Genomic DNA, 17973 nt, shown 5'->3' with positions numbered 1-17973 from the left:
AATTACCAAAAAGTATTTATAATGCCAAGTTGGCTCATTTGAGAACAATGCGTGTTCAAAAAAAAACTGTTGCAGAGGTCTACGGAGGTTAAGTGTGGCCGCAATCGCTTCCGTGTACGCTCCATGGAGACGACTCTGTCCTCCTTTTTTTTTTCCTCAATCATAGTTAATGAATGTGAGTTTGTGTAAAATCAGGGGTCATTTATTTAAATATCGGTATTTGTATTTGATACTAGCTGAAAAGATCGATGGATTCCAGCAAAGGTTAACGTGAGGCCGAACACGCTTCCGCGTTCACGAGCCGTCAAAACCGTCACTATGTGGGATTTATTCCTGATTGAGAACGGATCCAGCAACTATGCGTCCAGACTTTTATACACTTTCTAACTTTTCCGTGTAAATCTCCATGACTTACTCAGCAGATCCATGTGTAGATCCAGTTGTCCAAGACAAGCGGATATGAACTAACGGTCCAATTTCTTATCGTCGAAAATATTAATTTCGGCATTAAATACGGGTATTCTATGCTGAGTTTATCTAATTTTTCCATGTACCGTCGTTTATTTTCTCCTTCTAAATGTCTGACGGTATCGGACAAGACTTATTTCCCCGTCGTCTCCGACCGACTTAGCTCGACCGGCAATATGGCGAGGAAAACAAAAGTCACGTGATTTTACAATGTAGGTGCACGAACTCAATACAACGATAGTACTAGTTGTCAATCAGTGCGGTTTTTGCATGTATTTGTCCTACTAGTATGCCAAAATTGTCCCGACTACTGTACGGCCATGTCGCATAGCAGTCGGGCAAAAAAAAAAAAAGTTACTAATCCTATTTGTCTAACAATAACAGTCACAAAATTACAAAAACAAGTAAACAAGTTAAGCGCGATTACAACGCGGAGTTAATCCTTTGGTTTTTGCCTGTATCGAGGTCTTTTGAGGTACATTGAATTCTTGCGCAATATGCAAGTCGGTGGTTCAATTTTTTTTTTCTTTTTTTTTTTTTTTTTTTGGTGGGCGGGGGGCAACTTCAGAAGCCTACTTTCCGAAGATTTTTGGTCCCTTTCCAACTTGTATGACCTCCGTGGCTTTCAAATTAGAAGGGCCCACTAGACCATGATTCCATATTACAGTGAACGCCCGCTATTCATGGGAGGGGGGCTGATCCCAGCAGCAAATAGTAAAAATTAATGCCCACCCAAAAAATAAATGCTTGTAATAGCCTACAGATACCACAAGATGACAGCAAAGCACTCCCCCCCCATTAGATATGAATAAGGCATGAATAAATGAAGCTCCTCCCCTATTTTCAACATACTTTGTTGCACCAAGAAGCCAGAAGATGGCGCCAAAACGATTTTTGATTTTAGACATGACTTTGGCATGAGCAACAAAAAAGTAGATGATTTTTTTTTTTTTGCAAATAAAGGATAGATTCACCTGAAGGAAAAAAAATCTGAAAATGACAAACCGTGAATAAATCGGGGTTCACTGTACTGTGGCTTAATAGGAAGACTTTCTATTGACTGATGTGTTTTTTAAAAAAAAAAAAAATTCTAACTTCTGCGTCTTTTGTTTTCCCACATACTGCATAGAAAAGATACTAATAAACATTTATACTAAACAGCCTGATATAGTATATATATGTATATATACTGTAATCACAGTATATATGTCATGAGAATGGCATTCAACGAATGCTATTTGATCGAATATTACTGTTTTTGCCATCATCGTGTACATGCAGTGCAATGCGGAGGGTCGCCATTTCTTTCGCCATCATCGGGAGGTCGTCTGCGCACTGGGTGCTCGTCTTGAGGCGCTAGGGGGCACACAGGGGTGTGATATTTCGTTTAGGACCGACAACGTCGGGCGATTGCGGCGCTCCGAGGCACGGACCTGCCAGAAAGTCCCTTTCCCTTTGGCCAGTTTGCAGATCATGCCGACGGGAATCAGGCAGAGCGACGACGAAGCCAGGAACCAGCCGATCCAGTAGGCCCACCAAGGGTACACGTAGGTGTTGTTGAACTTGAGCGGTGTGTATTTCAGCAACAAGAACACGAGCGTTCCCTTGGGGAGGAAATAAAAGGACGCGTGAACATGTGCCAGGATCAACACGCGCAAAATCTCACAACTTACGCTGCATATAACGGGCGTGACGTAAAGCCAGCAGTACTTGAGCAGCGACACGGGTTTATATCCGATCATATCCTCGATGTTGTCGCTGAAGCGGTCGGCCCCTAAAAACAACACAAACACTTTTAACGCGTCGCCTCCAGCTCACACGATATCGTTCGTCGTGCTGCGCGACATGCTGGAAGTGCTCTATTTTTAATCGCGCTGTACGAGGTTGACATAATGTAATGGAGCCTTTTGGTTATTTTCGTCGAGACAGCATATGAATCATCTGTATTTCAAATCGGGGAACTCAAATGACGAATGTAGCCAACGCGTTACATAATCGAACATTTACTGGCATGATTGTTGATTCTGACTTCTGTCAGTTGTGTGGAGCTGATTATTGATGATCGTGGTTTAAAGCAAACTGGACCGCAACCAGCCTCAGTTCTTGTATACTATTTGATGTTTCCACGCCGAGTTAGCTAGCCCACCGTTTTCCGAGCCGCTTATCCTCACAAGGGTCGTAGGAGAGCTGGAGCCTATCCCAGCTACCATCGGGCAGGGGGGGGGGGGGGAAGAGACACATTAAGAACTGCTTGCAGGCCAATGCCAGAGCACAGAGACAAATAACCATTCACGCACACGTTCACATCTGCGAGCAATTTGGAGTCTTCGATTCATGCGTTTTATTGGAGCGGTGGGAGAAAAACCATGCAGGGACGGGGGGGGGGGGGGGGGGGGGGGGGGGGGGACATGCAAACTCCAAACAGGCAGGTCCAGGAATTGACCCCCAGTCCTCAAAACTGTGAGGCAGACGCTCTAACCAGTTGTACACTGTGCTACCCCGTTCCAAATTTTGACTTTTTCTCATTTATCCGATCTTTGATCTAGTAAATGTAGTCAAATGCTCATCCTTAAAGGGGAACTCCACTCATTGAAAATAATGTATCAGATTGGTCATGTCATTGGTACTGTAACTGTAAAATAAAGATTTTCATCAGATATCATTTAAGGTTGTTTATATCGGCAATTTTGAATGTTTCCGGTCGCTGATATTTCGGGAGTCAGATGAGCGGATGTGACGTGTCATGTGCTTGGTTACCTTCCTACAAAGTTATTGTCAGCCCTGATTTCTCAGATTTATCCTCATTCAATGAAGAAATAGCAGTAACGGTTAAATCGGGAAGACGGAGGAATACGTCCATACAGATTGGAACCTCTGGCTGTAAATAACGTTGAATATTCAGATGGGAATGACGCAGACTCTGACAAGCGAGCTCCGCCGCCGAAGCTCGGCTAACGGCCTCCAATACATATTTGAACCGGTGGCTGTCAATAATGTTGAATATTCCCATGCTTCTTCGGACGGAATGACGCAGAGTCTGACGGGCAAGCTCCGGCGAGCGACCGGCCGCAAGAGCTCGGGCGGGGCCCGCCACCGGAGCTCGCGAGTGGCCCCAACTCGTCAGACCGAAGAACTATCCGAATAGTCAACATTATTTACAACAACTGGCTCAAAATCGGTATGGAAGTATTCCTCCGTCTTCCCGATCAACTGATACTGCTATTTCTTTATCAGATGAGGATAAAGATGAGAAATGAGCGCTGGGCATAAACGGTGTCCCATGTAACACGTCACATACGCCATGCAGATCATGTGACTCGCCAAAATGGCGGCGCCTCTGAAAATTCGTAATTGTCGATAAAAATCTTCTCAAAACACCATTAAATGAGAGAGGATTAACGTCACATTTTCAAGATACTTAAGTACTTATTCCATGAGCTATTGGATACATTGTTAATCCAAACCACCAGAATTTCCCTTTAAATAATATTGATACTAACAATTTATCACAGGAACTTGACACCTTTTCATGTCCTTATTCCAGGTTAGGTAATAGGTTATATCTAGCATACATCTACTGTACCTTCCTTCCAAAATGTTCACTATTTTTGTACAAGACATGAAACTGAGAATGCATAAATTGAACAAAGCCTGCAATTAAAAATGAAAAAAGTGTTAGCTTTTCCAGTTTCTAACCATAAATCCAACCGATAGCCAGTGACTGGAAGACTGCCATCAAAAGGAGAGTGGGACCACTGCAGACATAGTGATCAAAAATCTGCAAAATGTATGAGCCAGCCTACAGCAGAAAGAAAACAGCTTGTTATGGACAAACATTCTTTCAGTCCACTTTCGTAGTACTAAGTGCTGCTTTATCACTGGAAAGCCACTTTAAAACAAGGGACAATGTGTAAGGATTTGCTTTTGTGGAATGACCAACACTGCTAAACGTGAGGGTAGAAGCCCCCCCCCCAAATGTGCCAAAAATGATGTGGGTATTCACTCTAGTGCCAGCCTGGTCACATTTTGCTGGGGATGGCATCCCATGCTAAACCAGGAGCTGCCCAGTTGCATTGACCTCATTCTGGTGGGACACACGTGCCGTGTTGATACTCTGGGCCGCATACAAACTCGACACGGTTGCGGGACTCGCGTACACGAGGGCCGTCAATGAGGTGCCAATCTGGCGCACGCCTGGCAGTACTTGAAGCCCAAAACAAAAGTGAATACAAATGGGAAAATATTGATGGGGGGTTTTGGCATACACCGGTGCCTTGAGATACGAGTGGCCTGACTTGAGGATTTTTGAGATACGTGCCGTGGTCCGGCTATTTATTTTGCTTTAACTTCTTAGACAAAATTTGTTTCGCAGATAGTAAACAGTTCTTCAAAAAATTGTTTCTCGCTGTTTATTACCACTCCCAGTTGAACTTTATTGTGATCATTAAACAAAGAAAATTACACCTTATGTATTTAAAACAACCACATAGCTTTGCGTAAAAACTGTACATTTAGCCAAATACTAATAAAGAATGCAAAATGCCATAGACGCGCTAACAAATTGCGTCAGTCGCTTTTTTAATCACACATTAGGCAATGGATATTTGAATAAACTTTAGCGCAACACATGTAGACAGACAATATAATTATACCTACATGTATTTATTCTATATGTTTTGCAAAAAATGACTAACATTACTGCAACTTATTGAGTGAGTTTTTAAATTCTTCCTGTGTGACTGTTTGTATTATTTTGTCCCAAAGTGGACAAATGGTACAGACCAGAAGGAGCAGCAAAATGTCCATTGTCATGAAGCCAAAAAAAAAAAAAAAGGCAAAAAGTTTTTGCGTTATATTTAATTGTCATTGAAGTGTTTGATGTTATGTCATTATCCATGCCGCTTATCCTCACAAGGGTTGCGGGAAAGCTGGAGCCGCCATCAGTGATTGCTTACAGTGTTTTATGAAGTACGTTATTGTAGTATTATTTTTGTTATGAATAAAAACATTTATTCACACACAAGTTTAAAAAAAATTATTTTGATGTATTTTTATTCATTTTAGTGGAAAGATGCTTTAAGATACTGAAATGATGAGTTACAAATGTAGCCATGAAAAAATTTCAACTTGTATATCAAGGCAAAACTGTATTTTTTTTTTTTTTTTTTAGGGGGGGCGCTCTCCCTCCATTTTGTTAAATTGCTTTAATTTTAACACAATATTTGGTTGTTGTTTTTTTTTTTTTTTGCTACCCTGAATAATCAGGTTTAAAATACAACTGAATACACATCAAGCACCCATCCTAGTTATTCTGTTCAGGCTTACAGGAAGCTGACATCAGGCAACAGGTGGACTACACCATGGATTGGTCGCCAGTCCATTAGTGGACATGTGGAGGGACGGACAACCGTTCACATTCACACCGTCACTGAGTGGCAACTGAAGCCAAAGTGAGGCGCCACAACCATTACACCATCCATCCATCCATTTTCTTTGCCGCTTATCCTCACGAGGGTCACAGGGAGTGCTGGAGCCTATCCCAGTTGTCAATGGGCAGGAGGCAAGGTCCACCCTGAACCGGGTGGCAGTCAATCGCAGGGCACACAGAGACAAACAGTTGCACTCACAATGACACCTAGGGGCAATTTAGAGTGTCCAATCAATGTTGCATGTTTTTTGGGATGTGGGAGGAAACCGGAGTGCCCACCCGGAGAAAAGCCACGTAGGCACGGGGAGAACATGCAAACTCCACACAGGCGGGGCCGGGATCGAACCCGGGTCCTCACAACTGTGAGGCCAACGCTTTACCATCTGAACCACCGTGCCGCTAACCATTACACCATCAGTGATTTATTTAATTTTTTTTTTTACTAACGAGTACAAATAATTGTCCAAAATAAAGCTTACATCATCCCAAAAAAACCAAAAGTGTACTTACATGGTAACTGACTTCTTACCTGTGACACCAAAAAGTGGCCAAAGAGACTGCAAAAAACACAGACTACCAATAAAATCAGCTCTCTGCGGTATCCTTTTTGGATCTGGGAAGGGTAGATATCCGTTATAGAGGTCATGATGCTTTCAAGTCCCGCAAACTGAGGCATGATAAAAGGACAAGCGGTGAGCCAACTTGAAAAGGGTCGCGTCGGAACATGCGGATGTCACGGAGGCGTCAACTGACCTGACCGTCGATTCCCAACAAGATAATCATGGTGAAGAAACACACAGACCACACTTGAGGCCATGGCATGAGGCTTACTGCTTGTGGGTACACGATGAAGACCAGACCTGGACCTGCAGAGTCAAACCAGTAAGGGGTTCAAACAGAGGCCACCACGCTCGTAATTGTCGTGCATGACTGGTGAGGTCATACCTGACTCAGCTACCACGGCTATGTCCACACCCTGTTTTTCGGACATGTATCCCAGGACTGAAAAAATGGCAAAGCCACTCACGAAGCTGGTCCCGCTGTTCAGCAAGCAAAGAAAGAAGGAGTCTCTGGAAATCCAAAACAAAAAAAACAAAAAAAAACACAAAAATATTGTGTAGTTATTTGATGGGCAGGGAACTATATGAGGGGAACGTAAAATGCACCGTAAAGATCAAGTTTAAAAACAGATTTCATCCATTATAGCAGCAGAATAATTGTCCAGTGTTTGACTTTTGAATTTTCAGACAATCCAACAGTATTGAAAACTACTAGTATAATAAATGGTACGACTAGAAATAAACAGGTATGCGACCTTTGTGTAAGGAAACAAAGGAGAAGTTCAAACATGAGCAGACAATTTAAAAAAATTGACTACTATTTCCGGTTCCAGGTTAAAGCTAATAGTTTTGATTAGGGCTATTGTCAGATAATATGAATTAATCAATTTAAGAGGTTAATTTGGGGGAAAACAAAATCTAACGTTTTTTGAAAAAGTCCGTTATGACATCTCATCGCAAAACGAGACAACTCCAAGCCTGGAGATATTTCCATTCATTCGGGTCATTTAATTTCAACTAAAATCGCAAATAAAACTCCCGAAGTTCACAAAAGACACCACGATCACCGGCCTCATCAAAGACGGCGACGAGTCTGCGTATCGACAGGAAGTGGCGAAACTGGAGCTTTGGGGTGGCAATCACAACCTGATATTGAATACTCAAAAGACTGCAGAGATGATTGTGGACTTCAGGAGCCATCCTTCACCACAGCTGCCACTCACACTGCCTAAGTGTCTTTTGTCAGCGGTTGAGACCTTCAAGTTCCCGGGAATTACAGTCTCACAGGACCTGAAGTGGGAGACGAACATCAACTCCATCCTCAAAAAAGCCCAGCAAAGGATGTACTTTTTCCGGCTTCTGAGGAAGCAAGGACTGTTCTACACAGCAGTCATCCAATCAGTACTATAAAGACTGTAGAGATAATTGTGAACTTCAGCATCCATCCTTCACCACAGCTGCCCCTCACGCTGCCCAATTGTCTTTTGTCAGCCGTTGAGACCTTCAAGTTCTTGGAATTTACAGTCTCACAGGGCTTGAAGTGGGAGACGAACATCAACTCCATCCTCAAAAAAGCCCAGCAAAAGATGTACTTCTAGCGGCTTCTGAGGAAGCAAGGACTGTTCTACACGGCGGTCATCGGATCAGTACTGTGCACTCTCCATTACAGTCTGGTTTGGGACCGCCACAGAAAAGCAAAAACTCTGACTGCACCAGACAATCGAAACCGCTGAACAGATTGTTGTCACCACTCTATTGAAGACACACAATTGAAGACTTGCACAACACTCGAACTAGGACCAGAGCGGGCAGGATCCTCTCGGTCCCTCCACATTCTGGCCACCAACTCTTCTAGCTCCTTCCGTCAGGTAAGCACTCTGAACTGGTCTAAACGCTAGAAGACTCAGCATCTTGCGCAACTGTCGCTCTTACAAGGAATACTTCCTATTAATTGAATGTCTCTTGTTCTTCGTTCTTGTTAGTACCGTATGTTTATTTTTCTTTTCAGGACTCAACATGAATGACGTACCAGGGCGGCACCGACTGCCGGAGACAAATTCCCTGTGTTGTTACACACTCGGCCATCAAAGCTGATTCTGATCCCGACATCTATTCATTTATTTTCCATCCTCTTGTCTATTCCAAACAAGCTCAACATTTTAGCCTCCAACAAATTAAAAAAACAAAGTACTCTTTGGCACCGAGCAGGCTCCAAAATCCTTTTCAAAATTTCAAAAAGGGAGATTCCACCCTTCAACTCGTGCCGACAGACAGCTGCTTCTCTATCAATCAACTTACCGTAAATGACGGTCGTTCGCATTCCAAAAGAATGATACCATTCAAGTTCGGGGTCTCGCTCCAGCGTAAATTTTTCCACACTCCGTAAAATCCTGACAACCCACTTAATTGTGGCCCACTCGGCTTCCTTCAGAAAGGTTTCATGACATCACGTCTCCTCGAGTCTTGCATCCACTTATCGTATTTTACACTCACCTTTGAGCATGACTGAAGCTATTTTAGCAGCAATTTAAAAGAGAAAAAAAAAGCCGCAACCATGTTTGAGGATGTACGACAGTTCTGTTATTATATAAAGGTAAAGGCTTGTGATTGGCTACAACGGAGACGACACGGTGCAGTAAAATGCGAGTGGCACTCATCGGTTTCTGAAATAAATCCTTGATTTTCAACTTTTTTATTAGAGTTGCTCGGTTTTGCAGGGTTAGGTAATGCAACGTGCGATGGGCAGTCTGCTGGTAGACGTGGCTTTATTTTAATCTTTATTATTTATTATTTCTCGCACTTTGACTCTATAGATGGTTACACTTTCACCCCTGCTGCGGTACACCATGGTGTTCCCCAAGGCTCCACGCTTGAACCACCCATCTTCACTGTGTACATGCTCCCATTTGGACAAATTATGCCCCACCGCAGTCTTAATTTCCAATGTCATGCTGACAACACTCAGTGTTTTACCTTTCCACTAATCCATCCACTCACCTCGCCCCCCAGGCCATTGTCAACTGCCTAGATGAAATTAAAAACAAAGCTTGGAAAACTCAACAGTAACAAGACTGAGCACATCGTTGTGGATCCTACAACACCGCTCAACGAGGCGGGATAGCGCCGCAAAATGGATGGCTATTCCATCGCTCTATCCACTGAAGTCGGAAGCGTCGGTGTCCTCATGGACTCCATTCTCTCCTTTCAAAGCCACATTAAATCCATCCCAAAGTCTACCTTCTTCTACTTTAAAAATACCTGCAGTCTCTGCCCTTCACTCTCTGATTCAGTTCTCGAGACCCACATCCATGCCTACATCACGTCCCGCTTGGACAACTACAGTGGCGATCAGTTCAGGAAAAGGCCCTGAACGGGCTCGAGTACGTCGGAAAACTCAGCCGCCAGGATCCTCACTCGCACTAACCTCTCGCAGCACACTACTCCCAAACTCATCTACCTCAACTGGCTCCTGGTCAAGTTCCGTACTGCATGCAAAATCCAGATCCTCGCCTACCAATCCCTCCACGCACTTCCCCCGAGTACTTGTCGGACCTCCCGCATCCATACTCCCAATCCCAGGAACTAAAGTCTTTCAACTCTGGTTTCCCCCTCAATCTCCCGCATCCACCTGTGATCCTTTGGGGCGAGAACCTTCAGCCTGGCAGCCCAACCGGGTGGAACCCAATCTGAGATCTGCAATGTGTCATCGTTGGACATTTTCAAACAAAAATTGAAAACTCACCTATTTTGATGTCTAGTGTCCTTTGTTTTGTTTTGGCTCCCACTTGTGTACTTAGCTTTCAAGGACGGTGCTATAGAACTCTTGAGTCATTATTATTATGATTATTATTAGTAGTAGTACAAGATTTTAGGTGTCACGTAGAATCTGAAATGCTCACCTGTAGCAATTGTTGTTGTACTTGTTGTAGCTCCCAAGCGTTGTCAGACATCCCAAGCATATGGCGTACGAGTAGAATATTTGGGTTCCAGCATCCATCCACACCTAACCCCACGTACAGCAAATATTTGAACGTGTGCAATTTTTGGGAGCGTAAAACCAAAGCGCTTAATACCTGTGGGTCGGCAAGCCGCGCGGGATTGGGGTACAGGTAGTACTTGATGCCGTGCAGGGCACCGGGGAGGGTCATTCCTCTGACAAACAACACCACTAACATGATGAAGGGGAAGGTCGCTGTGAAGTAGGTCGCCTAAATAGATAAATACATTGCATATATATATTTATGTATTTTTTTTTAAATGGTGTCAGTTGGCACTCGGCTTTCAACAGCTATCCAGTGAACATTATTTTACAACTGTGCACACAGTATCAAGTACGAACGGGGTGACGAGGACCCTGTTTTCAGATCACGTCCGCCTGTGTTTACTGCGTATGTACCCGCTGATGTTGATATAGCTCGGCTCAGACAGCGAATGAGCGGTTCCAGCGTCTGCCGTTCCTGTTTTGACAAGCATCAACGGTGAACAAACTGTCCTCAAAGCACACAGATACTTTATCTAAAGCAGAGTCCAACGGACAATCCCTTTGGCACACAAAATGTAGCTTTTCTGGAGGTGAGATTTTTCCAATCGGTAGATACGGTGGAGCGCGTTTGGTTCCGAAAAGCAATTCAAGTCACGTGGGAGCCAAAGCCCTCACGGTGCTCAACCCTGTCCCTAAAAAGCTGCCCACATAGCGATTAGGGAAGGTTTATCCATAAATAAGATACATACACCTATTAGGAGATTACAGGTGTCAAACTCGAGGCTTGGGAGCCAGGTCTGACCTGCTGCATCCTTTTATGTGGCCCATTCAAGTAAATCAAGTTTTTGCATTTTGCCAGAGAATCTCGAATTTTCTTCACTTTTAACAGATGTTAAAATACTTTTTTGTCCAACCAATCCCTTCTTAACATGCAGCGAACAATATTTCCATCACACAAATTTTGGAAGACTTCTGATTTCATATTCACTTTGCTTGTTAAAGTTATGTATGATTCTTAAATGTGGGGGGAACTGTATGAATATAATAATGAGAGTAGACTATATGAGGTTTCAGAGTCATAATGGCTCGTCCATCCATCCATTATCTACCGCTTTTACGGGTCGGGTCACGGGGGAAGTAGCTTCAGCAGGGATTCCCAGACTTCCCTTTTCCCAGCCACTTCTTCCAGCTCTTCCGGAGCGATCTCAAGGCGTTCCCAGGCTAGCCGAGAGACATAGTCTCTCCAGCGTATCATGGGTTGTCCTCGGGATCTCTGTCTGGTGGGACATGCTCGGAACACCTCACCAGGGAGGCGTCCGTGAGGCATCCGAATCATATGCCCCAGCCACCTCATCTGGCTCCTCTCAATGCGGAGGAGCAGCGGCTCGACACTGAGCCCCTCCCGGATGACCGAGCTTCTCACCCTATCTCTAATGGAGATCCCGAGGTCGCTTGTATCCGGGATCTTGTTCTTTCGGTCACGACCCACAGGGTAGGTAGGTAAAGTCATGATGGCCCTCTGAGGGAAATCAAAACTCAAAATAAAAAAAAATAATAATTTAGACACCCCTAATTTTAGATTATCTACGTAGACCCAAGAGAAATAAAGATCCTGCCCAACACGGCAACTGCACATCCAGTTGACAAAGATCATAAGAATGAAGGCGATCCACAACCAGTGTGACTTGTGGATGTACACGGCTTACTTCAGGCTGGCACAAACAGAAAAGATCAGGTCAAACACATCAGCATCTACGTACTGCAGAGGTTCAACCGAAAACACATTTATTCACTTTTCAATTTTGTATATGTTCCAGAAGGAATTTTTTTTTTAATTTAAAACTACTCGGCAGTTACAGAAGCACATTGCATTTACTTGGATAGAAAAAAAAATCCCGTTTTGCTCATTTTCGAGGGCTCTGTTTTTTTTCCTTATATTTTTTCAGATTTTGTGAGTATTTTTTTTCCCGTTTTCCTATTTTCCTATTGAATCCCGCCGTTTTATGATTACATACCTCCCCCATTTTATGACTTTTTCCCGCCTGTTTTTCTGACTATTTTTTCCTGTTTATCTGTTCATCTTTATTTTTTTCCACTTGTTTTTCTGGCAATTTTATCCCCACCTGTTTTCTATTTTTTTTCGGCGTTATCGTGACACGTCAAAGTCGCACCAGAACTTGCTAACGGCAAATGACTTTCCACGGACACGATAATGGCAGCTTACAGTCGCAGTTCACAGGTTCTCGTGTGAGTTCAACGCATCCCGATAACTCGGAAAAAAGTTTGTCTGAAAAACAGATAAAAAAAGAAAAAAAAATAATACTCATAAAAACAGAAAAAAAAATAAAAAACAAAGCCCTTAAAAAAAGTTAATCAGAAAAACAGGACTTTTTCCCCCAAAAAGTCAAAAAAAAAAAATACTCATAAAAACAGAAAAAAAAAAATTAACAAACAAAGCCCTTAAAAAAGTTAATCAGAAAAACATGACTTTTTGGGAATAAAAAAGCCAGAAAAAAAAGAAAAAAATACTCGTAAAAACAGGAAAAAAATGTAAAAAAAAGAAAGCTCTCAAAAAAATTAATCGGAAAAACAGGACTGTTTTTTAAAAACGAAAGTCAGAAAAAAAGAATTAAAACCTCATAAAAACAGGAAAAAAATGTAAAAAAAAGAAAGCTCTCAAAAAAATTAATCGGAAAAACAGGACTGTTTTTTAAAAACGAAAGTCAGAAAAAAAGAATTAAAACCTCATAAAAACAGGAAAAAAATGTAAAAAACAAACCCTTCAAGAAATTAATCAGAAAAACAGGACTTTAAAAAATAAAGTCAGAAAAAAAGAAAAAAATACTCATAAAAATGGGAAAAAAGTTAAAAAACAAAGTCCTCAAAAAATATAATCAGAAAAACGACTTTTTTCTTCATCTGAGTGAATGAGCCTCAGTCAACCATCTTATGAGGTGATTGTATTCAACCACATAGGCTGTGCTATAAAAACACCAGGGACTGAATGTCCATCTTCAATATTTGGAACGGTTCCATCTTACCTTCCCCGTCGATCGCACACCCTTCCAGACGCAAAAGTAGCAGATGACCCATGCGAGGAGAAGGCATAAAGAAAGCTCCCATTGGATGTTTCCCAAGACCTCAATGCCAGGCGATATGTTTAGCACGCGTCGTCTGTAAGCATCGATGGAATAATAATTAGGAGATGCAATTTTTCATTGGGAACAATATTCTGATGAACTGCTGCTGTGAAATGTGGCCTTGCTGATCTTTATGAGGATGACGGTTATGCTTCTGACGCATTCATAACATGTTTGCTGCTCACCATTTGTCCGTTCGAAGCTTGCTGATCGGGCCAGACTTTTTTTTTTTTTTAAATCAGCTACTGTAATATCAGTTCAAAGCCTGGCATATTGGACTCTGTGATGCTACTTTTGCAAGTCTAGCTGTCTTGCAGTCTTTTATTACTTTTAAAAGGTATTGCAGGCCAAAGAAAACGAAAGATATCTTCAAAACCTACCGCCAAAACTCGACAACAGACGACGACATGTTCACGTGGGAAGTCCAATTGGCACTGTAGTTGCTCAATACCACGCAAGAGTCTGAAATATTTACAAATCGTTAAAGACAGACGTTCATTTTCTCCAGCGCTACGTGCATGTTCAATTTCAGTACCTGTGTTCCAGGTGTTATTACACGTTGCCCACGGCATCTCTCTGGAGAAAGACGAGAACAAGTAGAGAAACGCCCAGGCTAAAATGACCATGTAGCTGATGCATCCGTAGAAAAGGATGAGCTGGCTGGCGTAGCCGATCCCTGCGGATAACAGCGGGTGTTAAAAGGAGATTTTGGTTTCCATATTTTGGTCTGACGGCAAAGACGTTGTGTACCTTCAAACAAGGGGCAGATCTTCCTCCAGCACATGATCCCCCCTTGACTGGTGTACTGGCCCAAAGCTGTCTCCAGAACAAATAGGGGGATCCCACAGGTCCCGAGGAACAGGACGTAAGGAATGAAGAATGCTCCTGCAAGCCAAGGTACAGAATCAGAGCTCAAATAGTATCGCACTTTTATGGTACACATAGCTTGAGTTGGCTAATTATGATCACATTCCATTGAGCTGCTTTAGGGTCGGGATGCCAAGACCGTCATTTTACGCCTCGGTTCTTTTCGATACCTGCTTTTCCCGCGAGGAACGCTGATGAGTTTAACATCTCGCGTGACGTCGTTCACTTAAACATGCGCCAACTTCTGAGTTGTACGACCTCGGGGGTTAACCGTGAGCTCAGTATTTTTGCCCCCCCCCCCCTTCTCCTTTGTTTTACGTGATTGCAGGATGACCTGCCCGCTTTGATATGAACTCCACAGCAGTGCTGCTTGTGCATACACGTCTGAACGATTTCCAAATTTAACTCGCATGGCGCAGCACCAGCGTCTTTTATCCCCTGTGGTGGTACGCTGCCAGCCAGCAATCCATCCAACCCCCAGCCCCACCCCCCTCCTCTCGGGTTTAAAGTTGTATGGAAAAGAACTACAGAAGCCCAGACTTCCCAGCCTCCAGCCAACTCCTCCAGGCATTCCCGGGTCAGCTGTGCGACGTATTTCCTCCAATGCGTTCACGGTCTGGTCTCGCTGACGCGGATGTGTTAACCGCTCGACCGCGCTTAGGTTGTGGGTTGAGGGGCTTTAAGTATAGAACCCCATACTTCCCTCCCCCCAACCATTCGGTCGCTGTACAACAGTTCTCAGAGTTCGGGAAGTATTTGTTTCCGATAAAGGTTGGACTCTGCCAAGGTTGCCCTTTGTCACGGATTCTGTCGATTACCTTTAGGGACAGAATTTGTAGGTCTAGCTGAAACAGTGACGGAATCTGAGTTGGTGACCTCAATATGACATCCCTGCTTTTGGGAGACGATGTGGTTCTGAAGGCTTAAGCAAGCCGTGATCTGAAACTCTCAACGGAACAAGTTGGGACTGAAAATTAGCACCTCTAAGTGTAACCTCTACGGGGAAAAAAGTGTGGAGGGGCATCTCTGGGTGGAGGAAGAGTTCCTGCCCCTAGTTCAGGAGTTCAAGTATCGCGAGGTCTTGTTCAAGAGTGAAGGAAGAATGGAGCAGAAAATCCAAAGGCAGACCTGAATCAGTCTGTCGTGGTAAAGAAGGAGCTGAGCAAAAAAGGTGAAGCTCTCAATTTACTGGTCGATCTACATTCCTACTCTCATCAATGCTCAAGAACTGTGAGTTGTGACCGAAAGTTCTAGAGTGGCCAAAATGAGTTTTCTGTGAAGGGTCTACAGAGGTAGGAGTGCAAAGCGCCAGCCGCTGCGCCCCGCATCAAGATGAGGTGCCTGGAAATCCGGTTATGATCTCCCCCTGCATTCCTCCTTGAGGTGTTCCGGGCAGGTCCAACCGGGAGACTTGGGATCCCCACAGGGAGAGCTGGATCAATTGGCTTGAGAAAGGGAAGTCTTGCATTGCCTGGTTAAAACTATGCCCCCGTGACATGATCCCGGATAACATCAAGAAAATGGACGGATGGATTTAGAATTTAGATCTGACATTTACTGCGACTGGCTGACAACCGGTTCAGGGTGTACCCCACCTCCTGCCCGGAGATGGCTGGGATTGGCTCCAGCACTCCCGCGACTCCCGTGAAGATAAGCTGCTCGGAAACGAATGGATAGATGGATGGATTTCATATATTGATATTTAGATATATATTTTATTTACATAGCATAGGGCGGCGCAGTGAAGCAATTTTTTAGAGTGTTGGCCTCACACTTCTGAAGACCGGGGTTCAAATCCCAGCCCCGCCTGTGTGGAGTTTGCATGTTCTCCCCGTGCCTGCGTGAGTTTCCTCCAGGCACTCCGGTTTCCTTCCCGATCCCAAAAAAAACACGCATTCATTGGAGACTCTAAATTGCCCCGAGGTGTGATTGGGAAGTGCAACTGTTGTCTTGTCTCCATGTGGCCTGCGATTGGCTGGCAAGCAGCTCAGGGTGTACCCCGCCTCCTGCCCGGAGAGGGCTGGGATTGGCTCCAGCACTACCACAACCCTTGTGTGGATAAGTGGCAAAGAAAATGGACGTATGGATGAATATTGTTTTCAATGTTAAAAAAAAGGAGTCTCATATATTCAGCTTAAATTCAGTTTGAAGCAGTCATGTTTCAACTTTTCATACAAGACTCATAAAAGTGTGTGTGTGGGGAAGGGGGGGCTCTTTCTGAGTCCTTCCCGCTGCCACTATTCCACTCGATCATATACAAACCATTTTACTTTGAAATCTTGTTTTTTTTTTTAGTTCCCGGGTCAAAAACATGATCCTTAAATACCCACGGGTGTGCATTTTTTGTGTGTCAATATTTACTCAGAACAGGCTGTTTTTTAGTATAAGAAGGGGGGGGGGGCACATATGTTTGTACTCTAGCCAGTCACAGCATGATGTTCTAAGCTCACCTCTTGGACATCTACTGGAAGAGCAGTCAAGACCAAAAAAAAACGAAAAAGTTAAAAGAAGCTGTGTTTCCTTTTTGCATGAAAACACAACACACTTTTCGCGTGTTTTCAAATTAGACTCTTTTTGTACGTGGTAGAAAAAAAAAAAACTGGGGGTGTGCAGCCAAGAATGTGACTTTGACACGTGCAGCACGTTATTTTCTCAGCCTTTTACAAACTGTCAGAGCCATTTGCATCAAATGTGAAGCGGGGGGCAGAGGGAAAGATTAGTATTGCAGGCGATAGCGTCCAGGGACTTGGCAGAGGATGGAGTTTACTTTTATACTCGCACAATGTTCAGCTGACAACGAATTTAATTGTGAGTGTGATAAAACTTTCCCCCCATTGACAGAGAGAGAGAAAATAAGCTCACGCTCAGTACACTACAAGTAAATAAAATAAAAGTGATGTAAAAACAAATGATAAGAGTTTAAGTAGGAGTGCAAAGTGTGCCCCCCCCCCAAAAAAAAAATGTAAACAGAAACTTTCAGTGGGTTATCTTTAGGTTTTATACATTTCGGAGGATTAAAAAAACACGCACACACACAATAAAACTTACCACCGCCGTTTTTGTAGCATAAATATGGAAACCTCCAAACATTGCCAAGTCCAATAATTGCACCGGCCACTGACAGGATGAACTCTCGCTTGCTGGCCCACTTGCCGCGCTCCCTGAGTCTTTGCGGCGACGTCTTGGCGGAGACGTAGCACAGCCGTCCGAGCGAGTCTGCCATGGCGCTGCTCGCAGAGTGCTGCTTGCTTGGAGAGATGCACTTGACTCCCGGTTCGAAACTGGACTGGATAGGGAACCGTCTCATAACACAGCTATGTAATGTGCGCGGAAGGGTTCGGCCACAAGGGGGACCTCGAGGTGGGCGATTTGGAAAAAGCCAAATAAATCAATCTGGGCATACAGTGATGAAAATGCCAGACGAGCGTGTGTGTGTGTGTTTGAGGGCTAATGAAATAAAATAAATAAAAATAAACATATATATATATTTTTTTTTTGGGGGGGGGGGGATAATCAACGGAAACGATA

At 43.7% G+C, this 17973-nt stretch overlaps 1 protein-coding gene across 1 annotated transcript; it reads right to left on the bottom strand.

The window, feature by feature from the left end:
• Nucleotides 1-1666: 1666 nt before the first annotated feature.
• On the bottom strand, nucleotides 1667-17837 carry LOC133507200 (sodium- and chloride-dependent GABA transporter 2-like). Its single transcript, XM_061832006.1, has 14 exons — nucleotides 17494-17837; nucleotides 14329-14463; nucleotides 14114-14254; nucleotides 13959-14040; nucleotides 13480-13612; nucleotides 10530-10664; nucleotides 10356-10459; nucleotides 6842-6966; nucleotides 6650-6762; nucleotides 6426-6563; nucleotides 4165-4267; nucleotides 2142-2242; nucleotides 1902-2072; nucleotides 1667-1824 (listed from the first exon to the last, which is right to left on the bottom strand). Exons 1-14 carry the CDS (start codon nucleotides 17750-17752, stop codon nucleotides 1693-1695), a joined length of 1872 nt encoding a protein of 623 aa, XP_061687990.1. The 5' UTR covers nucleotides 17753-17837; the 3' UTR covers nucleotides 1667-1692.
• Nucleotides 17838-17973: the final 136 nt, after the last annotated feature.

The sequence above is a fragment of the Syngnathoides biaculeatus genome, chromosome 10 (assembly GCF_019802595.1).
Source record: "Syngnathoides biaculeatus isolate LvHL_M chromosome 10, ASM1980259v1, whole genome shotgun sequence".
Taxonomy (NCBI): Eukaryota; Metazoa; Chordata; class Actinopteri; order Syngnathiformes; family Syngnathidae; genus Syngnathoides; species Syngnathoides biaculeatus.
This window is presented reverse-complemented; position numbering and strand designations above follow the sequence as displayed.

Excerpts from the sequence above, each read along its gene's own strand:
- LOC133507200 (XM_061832006.1), bottom strand. The coding sequence starts at position 17,752 with ATGAGACGGTTCCCTATCCAGTCCAGTTTCGAACCGGGAGTCAAGTGC. Across the intron at positions 13,613-13,958 it reads TCTGTTGTCGAGTTTTGGCG|ACGACGCGTGCTAAACATAT; the intron begins GTAGGTTTTGAA and ends CGATGCTTACAG. Across the intron at positions 1,825-1,901 it reads GGAAAGGGACTTTCTGGCAG|CGCCTCAAGACGAGCACCCA; the intron begins GTCCGTGCCTCG and ends TGTGCCCCCTAG.